General features: G+C 45.4%; 3 protein-coding genes across 4 annotated transcripts; all 3 read right to left on the bottom strand.

Moving 5' to 3' along the window:
• Positions 1-157: 157 nt before the first annotated feature.
• Positions 158-8521, bottom strand: asah2 (N-acylsphingosine amidohydrolase 2). Of its 2 annotated transcripts, none has more exons than XM_026316233.1 (20): positions 8403-8521; positions 7858-7948; positions 6832-6975; positions 6211-6387; positions 5810-5937; positions 5454-5531; positions 5120-5240; positions 4710-4835; positions 4490-4576; positions 3064-3168; positions 2752-2833; positions 2363-2478; positions 2185-2279; positions 1873-1912; positions 1677-1775; positions 1416-1511; positions 938-1087; positions 734-790; positions 539-627; positions 158-393 (listed from the first exon to the last, which is right to left on the bottom strand). In XM_026316233.1, the coding sequence occupies exons 1-20, from the start codon at positions 8519-8521 to the stop codon at positions 195-197; spliced, it is 2199 nt and encodes a 732-aa protein (XP_026172018.1). In that variant the 3' UTR covers positions 158-194. The 2 variants fall into 2 exon arrangements, with proteins under 2 accessions (XP_026172018.1, XP_026172017.1); XM_026316232.1 differs by having other exon boundaries at positions 7858-7961; positions 8392-8521.
• A 1202-nt stretch (positions 8522-9723) lies between these two features.
• Positions 9724-13275, bottom strand: LOC113135821 (microfibril-associated glycoprotein 4-like). The gene is made up of 7 exons (XM_026316111.1): positions 13123-13275; positions 12845-12914; positions 11515-11705; positions 10802-10840; positions 10590-10686; positions 10275-10442; positions 9724-9977 (listed from the first exon to the last, which is right to left on the bottom strand). Exons 1-7 carry the CDS (start codon positions 13273-13275, stop codon positions 9724-9726), a joined length of 972 nt encoding a protein of 323 aa, XP_026171896.1.
• A 1920-nt stretch (positions 13276-15195) lies between these two features.
• On the bottom strand, positions 15196-16854 carry LOC113135558 (leukocyte cell-derived chemotaxin-2-like). The gene is made up of 4 exons (XM_026315681.1): positions 16708-16854; positions 16213-16324; positions 15525-15676; positions 15196-15442 (listed from the first exon to the last, which is right to left on the bottom strand). Exons 1-4 carry the CDS (start codon positions 16793-16795, stop codon positions 15273-15275), a joined length of 522 nt encoding a protein of 173 aa, XP_026171466.1. The 5' UTR covers positions 16796-16854; the 3' UTR covers positions 15196-15272.
• Positions 16855-17399: the final 545 nt, after the last annotated feature.

Genomic DNA, 17399 nt, shown 5'->3' on the forward strand with positions numbered 1-17399 from the left:
GTTTGCATCTCTTATGCAAAACTGCCCCAGAGGCCGGAGACCTGCACGGAAAATCCACCCCCCAGTAAAAAAGGCTAAGGTCTTAATTGTTTTTTTTTTTTATTTATTTGGAACAAATAACATTCACAGGTTTTAAACCAGCCCCACTGAGCTCAGAGTTGTCTCTGGATTTCTGTTCCTCTGGTCAGCAGCTGTCACTTGTAGTAAAAGCTGGAGGTGACTCTGAAGACGTCAGACGTGCCTTCATATGGGGTGATGACGGGTCGCAGGCCCTTCATCTGTTTGTAGTGTCCGAAGTGTTTGATCCTGTAGGAGCCGCTGGAGGCCGACAGGGGAATGTGCCAATCGACTGTGGCGTTACTCTGCCGGTTTGAACCCTTCAGCCAGTGAAACCTGCAGACATCAGGGCGCACAACAGGACTTCATACGTGCCCTAACAGTGCTGCTGATACAGTTTATTGATTAGATCTTGTATCGTGCCTTTGTTTGCTCTGAATACTTTCACCATAGTGCACATACCTACTGCTCAGTAACCTACCTGGTCTCCCATGATGCATCAGTGTGGACGACCTCCCAGGTTTCTGTCCTGTTGTCATAAATCTCCACAGTAATAAATGTTTTATCTCTCTGCAACGGACAACAAGAGTGAGCAGTTTTGGACGGAACGAAAGCCACAGACAGAACAGACAAAGGAATGAGACATAAAAAACAAAGAAGCGGTTTTTGGTCTTACGATGTCTCCAGAGTGTCTGGGGTTTCCTGCTACGAACGTGACAGAGACAACATCACCCTGGAAAACAAAACATAAAAGTCTTGATGCTCCAGCTGTTATTTCACGGTCAGTCAATTATAAATATTTCAAATCTCCTAGTACTAAGCTCTGAGGGACGCCCCAGACCAGTTGGTGTGAGCAGAAGTCATGATGGTATGACTCTACCTGTCTGTAGATGGGATAAACCTGCTGCAGTACATCTCCAAAACTACTGTTCTCTGGTTTTCTGTCAACGGGCGCTGCAGGAACCAGATTGAAGAGATTCTGCTTGAAGAAGGGGGGCTGGGGGCCGACCGGCAGCTCTGACACTCTGTCCTGAAAACACAATAACACGCTACAACTTTCAGCCTATGTTTGTTCACATTTAATCAAAGTATCTTCTCAACAGCAGCAGAACTGACTGATCAGATCTGGTTTCCAGTGAACCCATGGTTGTACAGACAACTGTCACTGGGTCACTGTGATACTGAAGGAAGCTCAAAAACAGCAGGACTTTGAATGAAGTTCTTCTGTTTTAAAATGGATTAATCATGTCTGAGAGTTCAGATCCTCCATGTTGTCACTGAACACTGTTCGTTATGTGAGTTATTTATATTTGATAACATGGCAAACAGGATTAAAGGAGTAATCCGCCCAGGCTCACTTGTGCGATGGCTCTGGCCAGACCTCGGTACTTGTGCAGGTAGGCACTGAGCGTGTGCGGACCATAGATGGTGGAGGCTCCTTCATACCGCTGCACCTGAAAAACACAGGTAGTTCTACTTCCAGTCTTTCTGCTAAAAATCATTCACTCAATGAATTTAACACTGAGCTTAAATGTTCATGTGCTTCGTAGAAAGCCTGTTGCCATTGTAGTACATGGGTATAAATACTACAATTCCCATAAGCCTTAGCTGCTGTGTACCTGGTACTCTTCATAGGTGGTGATGTAGTGAGTGTACACGTTACTGAGGCCAGCAATCACCACCTGTGTGTCCCTGAACGTCCCCTGAGACTCCAGCTCCTAACACACACACACACACAAAAACACAGGCAGTGCTGATGTGCAGCATCATCACAAGTCACTGCAGGTGTGTCCAGGTGTTCAGGTTATTTCTCACCTGTTTGACAGTTTCTCGTAGCCTCCTCCCTGACATGGTGCTGCACAAACACAGATAAAAATACACAAAGAAGCACAAGGTCAGAATCAAATCCTGGAGTCATGAGAAGTGCTGTCTGTTCTCAGTAGTGTTATAGTAGTATGAGCAGTATTGTTACCAGTATTAAATATTAACTGCCTTTGTAGTATTATCAGTAGATTCATGAATAGTGGTATTCAGTAGTGGTATTATCACTACTATTATAAATAGTTGTATTAGTAATTAGTAATATTCACAGTACTGGCATTAGTAATATTAGTAAACCACTGTTACGTCATCTCTCCAGGAACAGCTACGACAGCCACAGATCCGATGGTGACGATCTGAATGTCGACAATCTGAGGATGCCAGGGCAGAGGCCAGTTCATCTGCAGACACAAATTTTTATTTCAGCTGATGCTGTTAAATCGTCGTCAAGATGTTTGTAGTTAATGCGTCGCCATCTCCCCACCTCCCCAGTGCTGAACAGGATCGGTTTGGGATGATGACATTCCTGTGTCTGATTGGACGGCTGACCAAGGAGGGCATCCCTGATCCCGTCCCAGAATGGGTCACCTTCCACAGCCCCTTCATACCCAGAGAAATAAACTGTTTTATCATGACTGCAATCAAGGAGTAGACAGCAAAAAGTGAGTAGAGTAACACTAGACTGACAGTAGACTGACTAGACTGACAGTAGACTGACAGTAGACTGACTAGACTGACAGTAGACTGACAGTAGACTGACAGTAGACTGACTAGACTGACAGTAGACTGACAGTAGACTGACTAGACTGACTAGACTGACAGTAGACTGACTAGACTGACAGTAGACTGACAGTAGACTGACAGTAGAATCACCCTGAGTAAAGTTGAGGTCTCCTCCTCCATCTGTTGTTCCGGCTGCAAAGCTGTGACCCAGAGCTGGTTTACATGTGCTGACCTGACACAAAGTAAAGACATTAGACACATTCAATTCTCATGAGCTGAAATTTGGAGAGAAAACACCACAAACTAACAATCTGTTAAAAAAATATTTTGTCAGTTTCACGGACTCTTTTCAAACTTAGAGATTCATATATTTCTTAATTCATTTCTTTAATGTTGTAGTTTATTCAGCATTTCTGTTTACAAACACAGTTTCCCAGCAGCCCGGGGTGTGTGTGTGCTGACCGTGTGTGTGTCGTTGATCTGAACAGTAACATCTGTCATGTTGACCCACTGATGAGCAGCGTGAAGAGAACCAGTCAACTCCTCCACTGCGCCTGCATACAGCTGCTGTAGGAGGCAGGTTCACAGTTAGCCACTGTTTCTGCTTCTGCTGTTTCTACTGCTCTCTGTTGTGTTTCTACTGCTCTCTGCTGTTTCTACTGCTCTCTGTTGTGTTTCTACTGCTCTCTGCTGTTTCTACTGCTCTCTGTTGTGTTTCTACTGCTCTCTGCTGTGTTACTACTGCTCTCTGTTGTGTTTCTACTGCTCTCTGTTGTGTTTCTACTGCTCTCTGCTGTTTCTACTGCTCTCTGTTGTGTTTCTACTGCTCTCTGCTGTTTCTACTGCTCTCTGTTGTGTTTCTACTGCTCTCTGCTGTGTTACTGCTCTCTGTTGTGTTTCTACTGCTCTCTGTTGTGTTTCTACTGCTCTCTGCTGTTTCTACTGCTCTCTGTTGTGTTTCTACTGCTCTCTGCTGTGTTACTACTGCTCTCTGTTGTGTTTCTACTGCTCTCTGTTGTGTTTCTACTGCTCTCTGTTGTGTTTCTACTGCTCTCTGCTGTGTTTCTACTGCTCTCTGTTGTGTTTCTACTGCTCTCTGTTGTTTCTACTGCTCTCTGCTGTGTTTCTACTGCTCTCTGTTGTGTTTCTACTGCTCTCTGTTGTGTTTCTACTGCTCTCTGCTGTGTTTCTACTGCGTTCTACTGCTGTTTATACTGCGTTCTTCAGTGTTTCTACTGCATTCTACTGTTGTTTCTACTGCTCTCTGCTGTGTTTCTACTGCATTCTACTACTGTTTCTACTGCTCTCTGTTGTGTTTCTACTGCATTCTACTACTGTTTCTACTGCTCTCCGCTGTGTTTCTACTGCATTCTACTACTGTTTCTACTGCTCTCTGTTGTGTTTCTACTGCATTCTACTGCTGTTTCTACTGCTCTCTGTTGTGTTTCTACTGCATTCTACTGTTGTTTCTACTGCTCTCTGCTGTGTTTCTACTGCATTCTACTACTGTTTCTACTGCTCTCTGTTGTGTTTCTACTGCATTCTACTACTGTTTCTACTGCTCTCCGCTGTGTTTCTACTGCATTCTACTACTGTTTCTACTGCTCTCTGTTGTGTTTCTACTGCATTCTACTGTTGTTTCTACTGCTCTCTGCTGTGTTTCTACTGCATTCTACTACTGTTTCTACTGCTCTCTGTTGTGTTTCTACTGCATTCTACTACTGTTTCTACTGCTCTCCGCTGTGTTTCTACTGCATTCTACTACTGTTTCTACTGCTCTCTGTTGTGTTTCTACTGCATTCTACTACTGTTTCTACTGCTCTCCACCTGCTGTGTTCCTACTGAGTTCTGATGTGTTTCTACTGGACTCTACTGTGTGTAGAGGTACCTTGGCTTTCCTGTAGATGTTGTGTCCGATGATCCTCGTGCTGTCGAACATGTCGTCTCCAGGTCCAGACGCCAGACACATCTTACTCTGACGGACACACACTTCCTGTTTACTGTCTGCTGATTACACTGTGTGTGAGCGTGTGAGCGTGTGAGCGTGTGAGCGTGTGAGCGTGTGTGTGTGTGTGTGTGTGTGTGTGTGTGTGTGTGTGTGTGTTTACCCCGCCCACAGGACACGAGCTGTTCAGGTAGTCGCAGGGCAGTCCGGTGTTCACACAGTGAGGCCCTCTGGTGTTCGGACTGACGTCACCGAGGTTACTGGAGGAGAAACCAGCGACGAACCCTCCCTGAGACAGACACACACACTGTTATGTTCAAAATTTATTTTATTCTCACTTTAAATGTGTACTGTGTTTTTCCTTTTTTCTCTGCTCAGCCTCTCTTTCTCTCTGCTAAATTCTTTATTTTCATTTTGATGTCCTGGTCTCATTGTTTAGTTTTGTTTTTGTTTTCCTTTTTCAGTTCTCATTCCCATCTGAGGAATCCTGGATCAAACAGATTGGTCTTTTACTCTCAAGTCTTGTTTCCTGCTTTGTTGTGAGTCCAGGTGCTGAAGGCAGAGCCCTCTCACCTGTCCAGGTAGAGCTCCAGGGTTCTTGTCCTGCTCCAGCAGGTAAGAGGCGTAGCCCATGTTGTCGCTGCTCACCATCTGGTTGGTGTAGTTCATGCTGACGGCATGTACGGCAAACCAGCTGTCAGGAGGGACACAGACCAGGTTACTGCCCAGTGCTGATATAAAAGCTCGATTTATTTTGTAGGAATTCTGATGAGGAAAAATTTTGGTCAGTTTCTTTTTTTATTTAAATCATTGCTTCTTCAGTGTATACACAATTTAAAAAATCCCAAATACACAGACATCGTCATCGTCATCGTTATTATTGTTGTTGTTGTTGTTTTGTTATTACCTGAGCATGCCGATTCCGTCTCCATCCAAGTCAGTGAACTTCAGCACCAACACCTGTTTATCTGTGTTCCACTTATACCTGAGGAGACCAATAGTACTAATCAATAATATCTATACATATCAGAAGGTTTGGGTAGAAATAATCTCTGTCTCAATCAACTACATACATACACTAAATTCCATCCATCATCTATACCCCCTTATTCCTATCCCAGCTCTCTTTGAGTGAAAGGCAGGGGGACACCCTGGACAGGTCACATACACCAAAATGCATTTTTTAAATATACTGTGTTCACTGAGTTCTGCATTCACATCACTGTCCCCTCTCTCTCTCTCTCTCTCTCTATGATAATGTACCTGTCTCTCTCGTCCTCTGGGTTGTTCAGGTAGGAGTGAGGACTTCGGTTCAGGCTGCTGTCGTCCAGCTCTCCTCTGTTCAAATAAATCCTGCCAGGCCTCATGTTACGGTGGGCTATGTCTACACTCTGGAAACAAGGTTGGACGTATTAACACATCAGGCTCAGTCTAGTACATGGAAACTACATTCATTAGTATAGTTTTATGATGCTGCTGCTTATGTTTCATGTCTGTAAGACACTGATTCAGGGAACTGTGGGTTGTGTCTGTCCTCTGGAAAAGGTGTCGTTAAATGATACTGTTTTGTTTTGTTACTGAAACAGTAGGGAGCAGATCTTAGTCGGTCCACACCGACCCTGAACGTTTCAGGAGGCCGGTCTGGTGCTGTGCACCTCACACACCTTGACGATGCCGTTGACCAGCGGCTCAATGGACGCCTTGATGTAACCTTTACTGGTAATCATGAACAGTGTGTACTGGAAATATCCAGCCGGTCCACTATGAGTGTGAGTCCCACTCAGAACCACGTTGTCCTGCCGGTACAGATCCCCATACTTTAACTGCAGCGCCTGCAAGACCTGCACACACACACACACACACACACACACACACACACACAGGTCAGAGCTGGTGCTGTCAGCTTCTGCATGTCAGTCTTTCTACAGTTTTATGTGATCAGACATAAATGCAGCACTTCATTCTAATATTGTGACATCTTATTTAGAAAAACAAGTTAAACGTTAAACTTTATTATGTTTCTATAAATGCAACAGGTAAATATTGAAATAATGTAGAAAATGTTATTGCGCAACACACATACACTCATACATATATATATATATACAACTATTACTGTTACTATCCCACTTATTTTTGCTATTATTGACAACTAAGGACATTGTGGTATTAGTGCTTTTACTGTGTACTGTAGAAATGATGTAAATACTTATAACACAGCACAGTATGTTTATATGGACTGTGTGTGTGTGCGCATGTGTGTGCGCGTGTGTGCGTCGGTCCACCTCCAGTCGCAGCCTCTGTGAAATCATTCCTACGTCTGCGGTGACGAACACGACTCTGCGCCCGCCATCGTCGATGATGAAGGCTCGGCTGTACAGGCGGGTGTGTATACCTGCAGCCGTCTGCTGAGGGTTTGCATAGCCCATCTAAACACACAGGAAATACACAGGAAATACACAGAAATACACAAATTGGTGCATTTAGTCAAAATGTCTCATTAGTAGAACTGACAGTGATCAGCTGCAGTTTGTCATTGGATCATTGTGATACTGAAGAAATTAAAAACCTGCAGGATTCTGAATGAAGTTCTCTTGACTCAGTTTTTGAACACAGACATTTGACATTTAAAACCAGCTTTGGAGAAAGTAAATCCAGGGTCATAATGGATATTAAAACTCAGATTTCTGAGGGTGGACCAGGGTTCTGTGCTGATTAGCATGAGTGAATAGCATTGGGCAGATTGAGTGTTTGTTCCTGCAGCAGAAACATGCTTACAGGGCAGCCTGATGGTTTATGGTTCTCTGCCTGCACACTGGATTATGTCAGTGTGATATCTCAGGTTGCTGCAGAGAAAACATAAATATTATCAGTCCAAACACACCCCACCGGCCAGGAGACGCCTGGGATCAGCTGCAGACTTTGGAGTTTGATTCCTTGCAGTCCTGAAGTGTGTATATATGTTTTCTTTAAGTCCACAACACGTTGCATGTTAGAAATTGTTTGGAAAATATGGAAAACCAAACAGTTGCACTGTGTTTAATTACAGGTTTAATATACTTTAAGAAGCAAACAGGAAATGATCAATGAGGGATCCCTGCCTTGTCTCCAGAAACAAGAGGAGCAGACCTGCGTATGCAGTTGACCCATATTTCACTAAAGTCTCAGGTTGTGTGCAGCAGCTGCTGAGTTCTGGTGTACAGAGTTTGTCTGTGCAGTTTTTTTTTTTTTTTACAGATACTGTGGGACCCTGCGGGTTGTTAACGTCTCTATGTGGCGTGAAGGCAGCGTCAGAGTCTGACGGCACTGACCAGAGGAATGTCAGCCGGTGGACCGGTGATGTCGGCTCGGCCCACTCCGATTAGGTAAGGTCGGTGCTGAGGCCCTGGACTGGGAGGAGGTGTTGGCCCCGGGTCTGACAGGAGATCAGAGAGGTAAGTGTTGAATCTAAAGGACTATACCGCTGCTCTTTCACATTTTAGCTCAGTACAAACCAGAGTATTTTAAAAACAGCCTGCAAATATAAATAACCTGCAACAGTGAAGATACAAATATTGATACTCTCATCTCAGACTCAAGCAACAGAGACTCAGTCTGTTCCTCAGCAGTGGTTCCTACACAACCAGGTTCATTTATAAACGAGACCTGCTGAGCTGCTGAGAAACTGAGAGTGTTGTTGTTCTGCCTGTTTTTACTTTGCACACCTGAGTCGACAGGTGTTAGTACGTCTGTCATCACTCTGTAGACAGAAGCAGCTCACAAATATATAGTTTGATTGAAAAATTCTCAACAGCCTCATCACTGTTTGACAAATCAGCGTGTAGCTACTGTGTGTGCGTCCTCACCTGTGTGTGATTTCCAGGTAGCCATCAGGGCAATGAGCGTCACACACACGGCCGTCATGAGGACAAACAAGGTGGCCAGCGTGGCCTCCAGAGTGGAAACTCCACAACAGCCTGACTTCCTGCTCACCATACTGTCTGTCGACACACGAGGGGGAACAGTGTGAGTCCAGAGTCATTTAAAACTTTTTCTTTCAGTAAGTTTAGCTCACAAATTTTGAGCGAGGCCTCTAAATACAATAAAAGCTCAGCTGCCATTAGTGACCACTTCCAACAGCTCAGAAACCTGGTCTGAGGTCTGTTTCCACTGATCCCCACCCGAGTCTCTGACCAGGCCTGAGTCCAATTCTACATGAAAACAGCAGGATGGTACCGACCTGCAGCTCGTCAAGGTCCAGAAAGTGTCAAACCCAGAGTGTGTGTGACTGTGAGCTCAGGTGTTATCTCTCTGATAAATGCTTCACACAGGCTGCAGGTATACAAAGGTCGCTCCACACGTTAGAGATGATAGATTCTGATCAGCGATCACAGATGAAACACAGCTTACAGGTAACAAGGCGCAATAAACGCTTCGTCACACTGTTTTTGGCAGAGCGGCTGAGCAAACCACCTGGACTTCTGTCAGGCTTTTTATTCCTGCTCTGGCAGGTTGTGAGCTGTTCCAACAGGTGACAGGAACATGCTGCCCCGAGCAGCTCAGCTCTCCAGTCCGCTCATTTCACCAACTTGTTGCTCAGTTTGAGTCTCGGTGCTGGTTTGGAGTTGGATGAAAAAACACTCCACGTGTGTCTGTGCAGCAGGTTATTGCACCCTGCAGCAGCTCTCTGACCCCTAGTGACCTCTAGTAATTATGAGATCAGTGGAAGGTGTTTTTAGAGCACCAACATCCATGTTAGGAGGAAGTTGGGGTGGATGATTGAGGGTGTGTGTGTGTGTGTGTGTGTCTTTAAGAAACAGTTAAATGTTTGTAGTCTAATCAGCTGAGTCCTGGTCTGGTCCGTGTAGTTTCTGTTGTTTCTTTCTGTAGAAATGCTCCTTTAAAATCAGACAAGAGGCCGAGCTCAGACTTGTACAGTTTTAATCAGCAGGAGGATCAAATCAACCTGATCTACAAATCAACTTTAAAACTTTAAAAGCTGCTCATACACCGTCTCTCTTTACCACAGCTGGACACCTCTGGTGAAATACAGATGTTCATGTTGTATGTTGACTGGTATGAGCAGTCAGTACAGCCAATAACACATCATCAGACTAATTGATTCTTTGGGTTACATGAGATTACATGAAAGAGAGAAGAGAGGTCAGCATATTCTGCTGTGTGGTGGTCCTGGAGATTCACTGCGCAGGACGGATCTTCATGCTGATGGTCTTCATGGAGTAGTTCTCACCCTTGTACATGGACCAAGAAGCTCCAGCAGCATAGAGAGTGCTGTCGGCCCCCCAGCGATAGACCCCGTTGGGATTTGTGCAGTGACAGCTGTTGTACCAGAATGCGCCCAGGTAGCGTCTGGCACAGTTGTTTTCCCAGGCGTCCTGGTCTTTGTCGAAGGTGGAGAACTTAAATCCACTGTGAGAAGTGAGGCAGTCTCCTATAGAAACACAAAAATGTAGAATCACAGCAATTATGACCGATCCTAGTAAGAGTCTGACCTCACATCAGGTTACAGCTCCTGATGTATAGGACTGAAACCTGTTGGTACCACAGACAGGAGACAGTCCTCCAGGGACCCTGAGCTACAGAGAAGAAGCTCCTGATGAAGACAAAGTGGGAGGAACTGTTGTTTGCTCTTTAAAGTTCTGGATTTTAAAATGTCTCAGTGATTCTGTCATAACAACCCAGTACCGACCCATCATGGTCTGGTCCACCACCAGCAGATTGAACTCACCTGCCCCCCCATTGGTGAATCCAGTCACCGTCAGCTGGTATCCGCCACATTCGCCACCGACGGAGAACGACGAGTACCGAGCAAACACTTGTTTTCGATCAAAGTCCTCCATGTCGACCAGCAGCTCGTAGTTTTTCTGGTTTGTCAGGTAGTAGATGTTGTCCAGACCTGAACACGAACACACTGGTTTGACATTTGGTTCATTCAAACTTTCTCTGACATTAGATTCAGAAAGAAAAACAAACTGAAGACACTTTTCCAGTCCTGTTCTGGATTTACGCTACAGAGTTGGATCTTTTATGTGTGATTCCTCACCCAGCCAGTACTCTCCTGCTGCGTTCCCAAAGCCGAACTTGTAGTGGTCCCAGGGTCTGTAGAAGTTCACTGAGCCGTCCATCCTCCTCTGGAACACCTGGGGGGGACAGGGTGGAGGGGGTCAGCGCCTGTTTCCAGTCAATAAGCTTTTGACTGTGAAGGTCCAGCAGGAAGTGTGACCTGATGGAGTAAACTTCAGCTGAAATACTCACCGTCCACCCTCCTCCTAGTGAGTCCATGTCACAGTACACCTGCACACAGACATTTATTAGTCAGTCTGGTCCTGCAGCAACAACCGCATACATGTGTAGTCCAACTAGTACTACTACTGCTACTGCTACTACTACTGCTACTATTACTGCTACTATGACTATTACTGATACTATTACTACTACTGCTACTATTACTGCTACTACTACTACTGCTACTGCTACTATTACTGCTACTATGACTATTACTGATACTATTACTACTACTGCTACTATTACTGCTACTACTACTACTGCTACTGCTACTATTACTGCTACTATGACTGCCACTATTACTACTATTACTACTACTACTAGTACTACTACTACCGCTACTCTTACTGCTACTACTACTACTGCTGCTACTATTACTACTACTACTACTACGATTACTGCTACTACTACTGCTACTGTTACTGTTACTACTACCACTTCTACTACTGCTACTATTACTGCTACTAGGAGCTGGGTTGAAAGAGTTGACTGACTGTTTTACAGACTGCTGTTTCTTGCGGACTGTGCTGACTGTAATGTGACTGAGGTGAACTGCTGCAAACAGCCCTGTTATGTTTTTATGCCAACACTTTTCTCTGGTGATGTTTCTCTTCCTTCATGAAAAGCCCAAAATGTGCTATCATTTAAATGTCAACCTGCCTCCCTCTCAGGATGAAGCGTACCTGGACAGCAGACCTGTCTGCCACAGGGTAGATGGTGTACACGCCGCTGTTGGACTCCTTATCCAGCCGTTGGATCTCACGGCAGTCCACTGGTTTCGCGACCTGTTGACAGCTGGTCACCAGTGGAGCCAGGAGGAGGAGGAACGCTGTTGTCAGCTGGAACAGAGGACAGTTTGATGGTGTGACGTGGACTGAGGTTTGAATCCTTCACGTTTTTGACAATCTTGGGTTTTAGTTTAGCAGCCATGTACGAAGCCTGGACTGAGGGACTGTGTAACTCCTGGGGCAGGCAGGGCAGCGTTACCGTCCACGGAGCCACCATTCACTTTACAAACTTACCTTCATTGTTAGAATTCTGCTGAAGTCAGAGGATCAAACTGCTGATGTGAGTCTGTGTTGAGAAAACACCAGCTGAAAAGATAATAAACTCATGAAAACAGGTAGTTTTATTCATGCAAAACACGCACAGTTGATATTTGGTGTCACTGTCTCACAGCAGAAGTGTGAGCTTCCTTTGGCTGGAAACGTCTTTGCAAAACATTTGCAGCGCAAAACTGGACCCAGTTATAGTGGTTCTGTTGAGACAGCATGTTGCTGTCAAGCTTTGGTCAGTGTGGGCGAAGAAGAATAGAACAGTGTAACAGAGTCCAGTCCAACAGCAGCACAAACTGCACAGCGGTTCCTAATAAACTGACTGGGTCTGACACAGGGGTTCCTAATAAACTGATTGGGTCCGACACAGGGGTTCCTTATAAACCGACCGGGTCCGACACAGGGGTTCCTTATAAACCGACCGGGTCCGACACAGGGGTTCCTAATAAACCGGCTCAGTCTGAGACAAAAATGTGTGGACTCACCTGCAGCTGGAAGTGAAGAGACTTCGCCTTCAGAGGAAACAGTCAAACTGCTGCTTCTCCCTCAGTGTCGACTCTCACAGCTTCACTGCTTTTATGTGCAGGCGGCTCTGAGACGCAGAAACTGATGCTCAAAACAAGATCATGTTTGTGTTCCTGTTCAAACAAAGATACTTCATTTCTCTGGAATATTCACCAGGATGTTTTTTCTATGTTCTTTTACCCAGAACCACAGAAATAACATCCTGCTTACACAAATTACCAAACAAACAGATTTATGACAGCAGTGAAACAGGTTGACTGAAGAGGCTCATCCTCCAGGTGAGGTTAATCTAACTTGATGAGTCGAAATGTGTCACCATCCAGGTGGTTTCTTCAATCTGGTGGAAGTTGGTTCAAGGTCTCGATTCACCCTCCAGGTTGGTTTCACCTCACATCTGGCCTGAGTCGGCACCACATACTGGTTCAGTCCAGACCCACTAACATGCTGAGACTGAGATGGCCCAGGAGGGACAGCTCCTCAGAACCCGAACCAGCAGTGTACCTCTGTTTAAAGGAAACAGGACACTCACTTGAGGACAAGGACGTACATATTTTGGACAAAGAGGGCAGAGGGTCTGAGAGGGGTCTGACCAGCCATACATGTTCAGGTGGAAGACCCTCCGTTACAGGGTGGGGGCCTCATACACAACCTGTGTCCGATCTACCGGGCTGCCCTTTCATGAGTCCACCATTAGATCGTAATGACCCTCACCTGCACGGACTTCCATAGTTCACCTAACGAGCTAGAGGAGCTGCTCCTCCTTTGCTGGGTCATCTCACTTTTGAGCCAACAGGATGGTGGTCTGTGGATGATGATGTCAGTCCTTGGTCCACTCTGATCTAAGTCAACAATATCTAGAGTCATGGTAACTGGACTTCTATTTTTTTTGTCCGGTCCAGTTGCCATGACTAAACCTCTGGATGACTTCACCTGGACGACTGAGAATCTTCACAGACCTAAGTCAACAATGATTGGATGAACGGTGGCGACCGAACCCTCAGAGCAAATCCAGTAACTGATACTCTGTTGATGCTGGAAACTTTGTCTTGGCCTGATCTGATGGGCAGTGGAGCTCTGTGCTGTTTGCTCTGAAGTTTTACTGTAACAGACCAAACTGAACACACTGATGCAGGAGATGACTCTGTGTCAATATTTGACACCTGCTGTTAAAGGGCAGTCAGACTGGAACAGTGATGGTACAGCTGACCGAGCTTCTTTGGAACTGCCAGTCGAAATATGGTGTGAAAAACCACTTGAGCTGTTTGCCAGACTCACTGAGTGTCGATTGAAATTGTCTGCAGCCATGTTCTCTGAAATGAACCTTCATAGAACCAGAGCCAACAGAGGCTGCAGAACTTCATCCAGAATCCTGCTGTTTTTGAGGTTTCTTCAGTGTCACAGTGATCTAGTGACAGTTGTCTGTGCATCCAGGGGTTCACTGCAAACAGCAGCTGATCACAGTCAAATCTGCAGCTGACATTACAACAGTTCAAGTCAAATCTTACTCTGGGCTGACAAAAAGCAGACAAATCAAAAAAACTCAGAGACCCACTTTAAAATTGAAGACTGCTTTATTCCATGACGTTCCCACATCAACCTCCAGTCTCTTCACAATAAAAGCCCTCACTTCCTCCCAGTCTAAACATTTATCCAGCCAACAGAACACCGTGCAAACAGGACTGAGATGTCACACGTGTCACTGAGCCCATTTCTACCTGGACCATAACAGAGACTGGGAACTGGATTTAAATGACAGGAGGTGCAGCCGGTTCACAGAGGACCAGGACGTCACTGCGAGCGGAGAATGGGGCGAAGACAAAACACTAAGGCTCCTTCACAGACACACATCCAACCTGAGTCGGTGTTTTAGGAAAGAAATCATGAACTCTGATGTAACTTTCCAGTCATATGTAAACCACTCAGTGCTTTGTCGTTAACCTGAGCATCTAAGGTCAAAGGTCACCCACCAGGTATCAACAAAAATGCAAAGATCCAACAGGTCCAGCGATTTCAATCGACACTCAGTAAGTCTGATAACGAACGGCCTGTCAAACAGCTCGAGTGGTTTTTCACACCATATTTTGACTGGCAGTTCCCAAGAAGCTGAGTCAGCTGTACCATCACTGTTCCAGTCTGACTGCCTTTTAACAGCAGGTTGGTTGATGGGTGACCTTTGACCTTATTGGTTGTTATAATTAAGGTGTCAAATATTGACACAGAGTCGTCTCCTGCATCAGTGTGTTCAGTTTGGTCTGTTACAGTAAAACTACAGAGCAAACAGCACAGAGCTCCACTGCCCATCAGATCAGGCCAAGATGAAGTTTCCAGCATCAACAGAGTATCAGTTACTGGATTTGCTCTGAGGGTTCGGTCGCCACCGTTCATCCAATCATTGTTGACTTAGATCAGAGTGGACCAAGGACTGACGTCAGCATCCACAGACCACCCTGCGATCCTATTGGCTCAAAAGTAACTCACCTGTCAACGGACTTTGGCACAGCAGCAGCCCACAGTTGTTTGGGACTATGATGGTGAGCTAGCAGCATCTCAGAGTGACCTGTCCTGTCCCTTCACTTTCCTGAACTTTAATTTATTTCATAGAACATGGCTGCAGACAGTGATAGAGGGTTACAACCACGATAAATCCAACTTTTTCTGGATGTTGGAAGAAGATTCACATTAACGCTGCCCCCTAAACCTAAACCTGCTGGATTTTCATACAGGATATATTTATACAGTACATGTGACCCACAACGTTCTTGATGATTTAGGAAACAAGAAAACTCATTTTCAGATGTTCTTAGTTTATTAAAGCAGAGATTCAGGAACAGCAGAAAATGTGGACGTCTGCACTGAGGAGATCACAAGTACGGGCTGGGGTCGATCTTCTTGTCGCACATCTGGACGTGGATGTGTGAAGTGATTCCTGGGTAAACGCTCTGCATGGGCAGCATGACGCCGATCCTCTTTCCCTTCTTCACTGACCCAGAGGTTTGGTCCGGTCTCACATAGAACAGCTTAAAGCACAGACCTGCAGGACACAGGACACCACATCATCAGCAAATCAATCAGTCAGTCAATGGATCAGGTTTGTACGTGTGTGTGGGACCCACCTTCTCCTCTCAGTTCGATGCCGCTGTCGATGGCTGCTTTGTTGGGGTCGTTGTAGACAAGGACCTTTCCGTGGAGAGTCACGTCAAACGGGGCGTAGACAACAGATCCGTCTCTACACACGACGTCCACACCTTCATGTTTCCTTTGCCCTCTGAAACAGAAGAAATCCAGCTGTTAACAGCTGCTCCACAGACACTGTTTGTGTGTTTTAATGTTCCTGTGAGCTCATTTGAGTCTTTAACATGTAAGAATCCAACGTGAGCAACAGCCCAAACCCTGAATATATTTGGTTTATAGTGACATGAGACAGAGGAAGAGGGAATATTTATTATCACATTAATCTCCTGTCAGGAACAGGTTGTTCAGCTGATGTTGATGAGTTTTATTTGTTTTCCTGGTTAGCCAGCTGAGTCAGGCTGCTGGGTTTAGCGCTTTGCTTGAGGGTTTGGACTCAGCTTTAGCTGAGAACAGGAACCAGTGGCAGCACTCAGGCCACTTTGGGTTTAAACCCTAAGACACTTTGAGCTGCCTCCTCATCCAGAACCTGGTGCAACAGTCTCTTCTTCTCAACTCAAAGACTCAGAACATGAAGAGCTTTAAAGATGAGAAAAAGGACTTTGGATTGGAACCTGTAACTAAATTGTGCAGTGTTGTGGTTTTGTTCTTTATCGTGTGTCGTTGAGTTACCGTCCAGCTCCGTAGTGTCCCTGTCCCCAACTGTCCGACGTCCTCCGAGTGTTGTCAGGGTTTCCACTGCAGAGTTGGCCGAACTTTAGGCCATCACACACACACATTACAGCTGCAGACACACACACACACACACACTTTATTAGCTGGAAATGTCACCAACAACCTTCACTAAAACCCTACTGTGAGTGAGAACATGTTGTAGTTCCCCATTGGAAACACCCAGAGTCAGTGAATAAACAACAGCCTTCGACCTGAGCATCATTTTTCTGACTTTCACTGCACAGAAACACCTCATGGTTCCAGCAGCCAGTCCCAGGATTTCTCCCTGCACTACCATCAACTGTGTTCAGAGAGAACTGCCAGAAACAAAGATCAGATCCAACGCTCTGAAATCTTTGTCCACTTTTTACTGTTTGATCAAACCTGTTCCAAATATCAACATTTAAAAAGTTCATAACTATTAACATGATCAGACGTGTTTCAGGCTCTCACCCACGAAAACGACGATGAAGAGTCTCATCTTTGGAACTTGGAGTCTGACCCAGGTGAAGTACTTCTCTTCTTGACGCTGACACATCATTGAGGATTCACTCAGGTTTTATAGAGGTGCACAGCACATTTCACCACAGTGGGACGTCCCAGCAATGACAAGGCCTCAGGACATCTTTGTCTATGAAAAACAGGATTTGAGATCAGCACTTTGTCTTGGACTGATGCTCAAAACAAGATCCTGTTTGTGTTCCTGTTCAAACAAACACATAATTTCTCTGGCTTTATTCACCAGGATGTCTTTTCTACATGTTCTTTACCCAGAACCACAGAAATAACACCCTGCTTACACAGATTAGCGAACAAACAGATTTACGACAGCAGTGAAACAGGTTGACTGAAGAGGCTCATCCTCCAGGTGAGGTTATCTAACGGTGAGTCAGGGCAGCTGGACTTGATGAGTCGAAATGTGTCAACATCCAGGTGGTTTCTTCAACCTGGGGGAAGCTGGTTCGAGATCTCGATTCACCCTCCAGGTTGGTTTCACCTCACATCTGGCCTGAGTCGGCACCACATACTGGTTCAGATCAGACCCACTAACATGCTGAGACTGAGATGGCCCAGCAAAGGAGGGACAGCTCCTCAGAACCAGAACCAGCAGTGTACCTCTGTTTAAAGGACACAGGACACTCATG

This window comes from Mastacembelus armatus, chromosome 19, assembly GCF_900324485.2.
Source record: "Mastacembelus armatus chromosome 19, fMasArm1.2, whole genome shotgun sequence".
NCBI classification, from domain to species: Eukaryota; Metazoa; Chordata; class Actinopteri; order Synbranchiformes; family Mastacembelidae; genus Mastacembelus; species Mastacembelus armatus.

What these genes read in the sequence shown, in the direction of transcription:
- asah2 (XM_026316232.1), bottom strand. Translation starts at nt 8,521, where the DNA reads ATGGTGAGCAGGAAGTCAGGCTGTTGTGGAGTTTCCACTCTGGAGGCC. An exon ending in GACGGAATCGGCATGCTCAG is followed by an intron (nt 5,241 to 5,453) that starts GTAATAACAAAA and finishes CCCTCCTGACAG; the next exon opens with CTGGTTTGCCGTACATGCCG. An exon ending in CCACCTATGAAGAGTACCAG is followed by an intron (nt 1,512 to 1,676) that starts GTACACAGCAGC and finishes TGTGTTTTTCAG; the next exon opens with GTGCAGCGGTATGAAGGAGC.
- LOC113135821 (XM_026316111.1), bottom strand. Translation starts at nt 13,275, where the DNA reads ATGACTCTAGATATTGTTGACTTAGATCAGAGTGGACCAAGGACTGAC. An exon ending in AACTATGGAAGTCCGTGCAG is followed by an intron (nt 12,915 to 13,122) that starts GTGAGGGTCATT and finishes TCCTTTAAACAG; the next exon opens with AGGTACACTGCTGGTTCGGG. An exon ending in ATTCACCAATGGGGGGGCAG is followed by an intron (nt 9,978 to 10,274) that starts GTGAGTTCAATC and finishes GTGTTTCTATAG; the next exon opens with GAGACTGCCTCACTTCTCAC.
- LOC113135558 (XM_026315681.1), bottom strand. Translation starts at nt 16,795, where the DNA reads ATGATGTGTCAGCGTCAAGAAGAGAAGTACTTCACCTGGGTCAGACTC. An exon ending in CTTCATCGTCGTTTTCGTGG is followed by an intron (nt 16,325 to 16,707) that starts GTGAGAGCCTGA and finishes GTGTGTCTGCAG; the next exon opens with CTGTAATGTGTGTGTGTGAT. An exon ending in GGACACTACGGAGCTGGACG is followed by an intron (nt 15,677 to 16,212) that starts GTAACTCAACGA and finishes CTTCTGTTTCAG; the next exon opens with AGGGCAAAGGAAACATGAAG.